At 34.4% G+C, this 4754-nt stretch overlaps 1 protein-coding gene across 2 annotated transcripts in view; it reads left to right on the top strand.

The window, feature by feature from the left end:
- The first annotated feature begins 983 nt into the window (after nucleotides 1–983).
- LOC306847403 (collagen triple helix repeat-containing protein 1-like) overlaps nucleotides 984–4754 on the top strand; it is a 21662-nt gene continuing 17891 nt past the window's right edge. The window contains exons 1-2 of one of the 2 annotated variants that reach the window (XM_079381331.1): nucleotides 984–1356; nucleotides 3361–3579. In XM_079381331.1, the coding sequence (XP_079237457.1) occupies nucleotides 1237–1356; nucleotides 3361–3579 (339 nt within the window). In that variant the 5' untranslated portion in view covers nucleotides 984–1236. The remainder of the gene's footprint in view (nucleotides 1357–3360; nucleotides 3580–4754) is intronic. The other variant, XM_079381332.1, reaches the window with a different exon arrangement.

Here is a 4754-nt window from a genome sequence, read left to right as displayed (position 1 = left end):
TATATATTTTTAAATGGCCAAAAATATATATAGTTGCGAAAATATGTTTCAAAATGTATTTGCATAAATATATTTTCTACCAATATATTTTTGGCCATTTATTTGTATATATATATACTTTTTAATATACATTTTTAATTAAAAATATACAAAACACATATTTGCTAAAATACGTTTCAAATTATATTTATGTAAATATATATTCCACCAGTATATTATTTTGTTATTTTTTTAAATATATTTGAATTGTTTAAATATATTTTTTAAAGCATTTAAATATATATTTTGCCCTCTATAAATTTCTGTCCAAGAAAAAGCATTCACAAACGTCACATTTTATGAAAAACTTGATTTGTGCAGAATTTGAACACCAGTGAACATATAACACATTTGAATAATCTTCAGCAAGGAACATAATTAAAAAATATTAAATCATTATTAAATCATTATAAATTTTGGATCTCTAGTAGGCCATCCACATTTGTATTTAGGCTATACTGTAAGACTGGAAATGTATTTTCTTGCCCCTGAGATACATTTAGAAATATATTTTAGTATATGAAGGTTGAAACTAAATATATTTTGAAATAGATTTCATATAATTTATTTAGTTATTTATTTTTGTTGTATGGGTACCTTTACACCATTGAAAGCCTACTGTTTTCTGTGAAAATAATGGGAGTCTGTTTTGTTTTTGTTTTTGATTATTTCGTGTAAAAGGTAGATGATATTTACAGTGAGATGCTTTTTGTTCCAGCAACAAATATTGTTTACACTATCTTCATGTTTACATGAAGTGCAAATAGCGGTAGATACTAGCACAGACACGCTACGTGTAAACAAAAGTAGGCTAAACGTGATGTTTGAATGTAAGGTAAAACATTGAGCAAGGTTTATCAGTTTAATTGTTTCGGTGTAATATGGGCAGTGTTTCCATGTGGTACCTGTTACTTTTCTCACCGCTGGTGTGGAAGGATCAATCACAGTCATTTGTGATTGGTGGATGAAGATCTGTACAGAATAACGTCGTAGATTATTGGGGCTGCTTTTCATTTATAAGTCAGGTATAGATCCTTGACACTGAAGTGTGGCTGTCTCCAGTGACACCGAGGCATCCTGAGGTTTGAATGCGGCTCTAGGCCCCCTGCAGGAGACAGAGGAGTCTGCAAGGAGTCTGTTAGGAACAGTTATTAGTTGGCAGCAGTTGATCGGAGCAGGAGCGCATGCTGTGAAGCAATGATGGGAACTAAACTGGCTCAACTTCTGCTTTGCTTTTGGATAACTTTGCCATTCTGTATCACGGAAAAAGTCAAAGAAAGGAGCGCCCGGCAAAGAGACGCAGAGTTCACTGACAAGGTAGGATTGTACATTTCTTTAAGAAGAAAAGTGTTAAACTTTTACATGTGAAAAAGCTAATTCAGGTCAAAGTTAGAGCAGAGGCATTGTACCAGCTCGTAATATTTTAATTCTAGCCACTTAGGTATAAAATGCGTTTAAGTTTGTCAGTCTGATTCTGGAAGAAGACAGCAACCTATAATTTGTATAAAACCCTAACGTTACGTACGCCAGTGTTAACTTAAAGTGACATTTTACTTGTTTTTCTGCCATTTGAAAAGTTCATCTTTTTGTTCTCCGTTGCTTAGTTATGATTAGTTTGTTTTAATTTGATTGCGAGATTCAAGAAAAGATTAGCTTAGGCTATAGGGAAAGTCAGTATTATTATTCAGCCTCATAAAAAATTCAAAGAAAAGGTTTATAATGAAATAGCCCTACGCCAATTAGATGCATTGTGTTTTTTGCTCATGGATATATACCAAGATCCAGTGAAACCACATTGTGTTCATGGTGTGTTAAACAATGGCTTAGCAGTGATGTCCGAATCTCGAACGAGTCGTTATTGATTCGGTTCTTTTTAATCGTTCAGTTGAATCGATTCACAGTGCATTAGTGAATGTAATCAGAATCAGAACTTTGTAATGGATTCAGACAGAGATGTGTGTAACTTAATCGAAAAATAGTCGTAAACATCAATAGTCGATTTAATTAAGCATAAAAAATAAGGCATAGTACTTCACTACTGAGTGGTGTCTCAAAAGAATCGTTTTGATTCATTAAAATGAAAATGGTTCGGACTAATCTGTTCCTCAAGTGACTCTTTAGAGAAATTGCTTTACACGATTTGGTTTGAGAATCCTTGGGAACACATTTGAACCTGATATGTGTATAAAAATGTTGTAAGCAGATCCAAAGTACTATATAGCTGCACATCGCACACAAACTTTACAAATCACAGCCTGTGTCTGTATGCAAATTAATTAGAATCATAATAAAACAGCGATGAACAATCCAAAATATCAAATAAATAAATGTAAATCAAGATACATCTACCTTACGTGATTCACTCAATTCCCTTCATGTATTCTGATTCATTTGGCTGTTCACTGGAAGACTGTGGGAATGTGGTGACAGATGCTTAACCTGGAATTCTGTTCATTTCCACACTGGTCAAGTGTGATCATTCAAGATGGCCTTTCCACTTCGTACGTTTCTTTGGCAGCGCTGACTTAGCAGCTACCTAATATTGGTGAATTTGAGATGCTTTTGGTTGGCTGACTTTCAATTGTCAACCACAATTGAGAAATATCTAAATAAACACAGAACTGTACTTTCCACATTTTCATTAGGGGATGCAAACAAACCACAGCACTGGGACTCGTTGAGGTTTTTAGACCTCACTGATATTCACACATATGGGTTATAATTCATAAAACCTGTGTGAGAAGGGCTTGGTCTGTAAAAACACCACATGGAAACAGAGAACTGTCATTATTGAAAAACCACAAGATAGTGGATTATATTTACTCACTGGATGAAAACCCAAGAGATCTGACAAAGACTAGGCTAATTAAGATATTTTATTGTGTATCAGTTTCATATAGTATTTAAAATACTATAATATACAGTATATAATAAACAGTACTTATACTGTAAACAAATATAATAAAATAATACTAAATGATATATAATGTAGTATTCTATGTATTATATATGTTTATAATATAAGTACAGTACAGTATCCTGTAATACTGGCTTTGCTTTGTCTTGTGTCGGAGCTTAAATAAAGTGAACAGACTGTGACTGTGGTCAGGGGATTTTACACCAGTTCTCCTTCCAATTTTGTGTTTTCTTTGTTTTACTTGTTTTGGCACAAACGTGTCCATCTCAAAGAAAACAGGGTCATAGTACTTTCCCACCCGCAGCGGTCTGTGCATCATAGTGAATCAGTCCTATTCTCATTAATTAAGCATAAAGCCTCTGCAAAGTACTGACATGCCTCTTTGCTTCATGTTTTTTCATTAGTACCAGGCGTGCATGCAGGGTGTACCTGGAGTGCAGGGCAGGGATGGGAACCCGGGGATAAATGGCATTCCAGGCACCCCAGGAATCCCTGGGAGAGACGGCCTTAAGGGCGAGAAAGGAGAGTGTGTGACTGAGAGGTTTGAGGATCCCTGGAAACCCAACTTCAAACAGTGCGCCTGGAGCTCTTTAAACTACGGCATTGATCTGGGCAAAATAGCCGTAAGTATTATGTTCATAATGGAAGAGCTCACAGCAGTTTCATGTGCATTCGTACAATGTGAATTGTATGATTTTTAGAAGCATGAAACACTTAACCTATCCTTCAGTGGGGTGTGAGCAGATCACATGAAAACATACAAATGAGATACGGATTATACTTTAATTTAAAATATTTACAGTGTTATGTGTGGAAGTGGACACTCAGTTCTGCAGCCAGGTCTTTCACCATAGATGGCATGTAACTAATCACTGAGGAACACTGATTGGCTGATGGCACCGCAAGAACACACACAGTCCTAAAACCCTTACTAGCCACTATCAAAGCATCTGTCAGAAGGGGCTAACAGTGCTGGGTAGTAACTGATTACATGTAATCTGGATTATGTAATAAGATTAAGAGTACTTGTGATTAGATTATTTTACATACAGTATTACTTGATTACATACTGTATTATTCACACAATAGCAATAAATGATTCAGAACTTATTGATTCTCCCTAATTTTTCAATTTTGTATTATTATCTTTTCTTTGAAATCACTAACCCCAGTTATGAATAATCACTTAATGTTGTTAAAAACAATGAATGAAATATATTTCCTTTCTGTTTGTATTTTTATATCAATATGGTACAATATTACCCTCTTTAAATCAATCTGATAAACAAGTTTGGTCAAAAGTAATCTGAAAGTAATCTGATTATATTACCTAAAATGTGTAATGGATTACTTTACTAACAACAATTTTTTCAAACAAACACAGCAGCAACAGCAAACATGCTACAGTGTTCACACGGTGTTCCTCTTCAGGAAATCAGCCAGCAAATTACTTATACTGTAGTTTGCCCATCAAAATGGGTTGGAAATATTCTAAAAAAAAAAAAAAAAAAAAAAAAATTCTTACTTGACTTCAAATGTAATTGCCTAAATGTGTTCATAGAGTGCTGCAGTGACATATTTGATCTGTGATAGATCATTTTTACAAATTAATAGAACTTTTCTGAATTTTGAAGCCTAAATAAAATCGGCAGAAATAAAACGGTAAACATTACCATTGTTATAAACAAACTACACCACAGTCACATGACTCCAATGTCACCATCACAGAGCTTCTGACAACTCCCTTAAGTTGAGTTAGAATAGTTTGCAAAAGTGTGATCATAAGCACGATGAGGCT

Source organism: Barbus barbus, assembly GCF_936440315.1.
Source record: "Barbus barbus genome assembly, chromosome: 27".
NCBI classification, from domain to species: Eukaryota; Metazoa; Chordata; class Actinopteri; order Cypriniformes; family Cyprinidae; genus Barbus; species Barbus barbus.
This window is presented reverse-complemented; position numbering and strand designations above follow the sequence as displayed.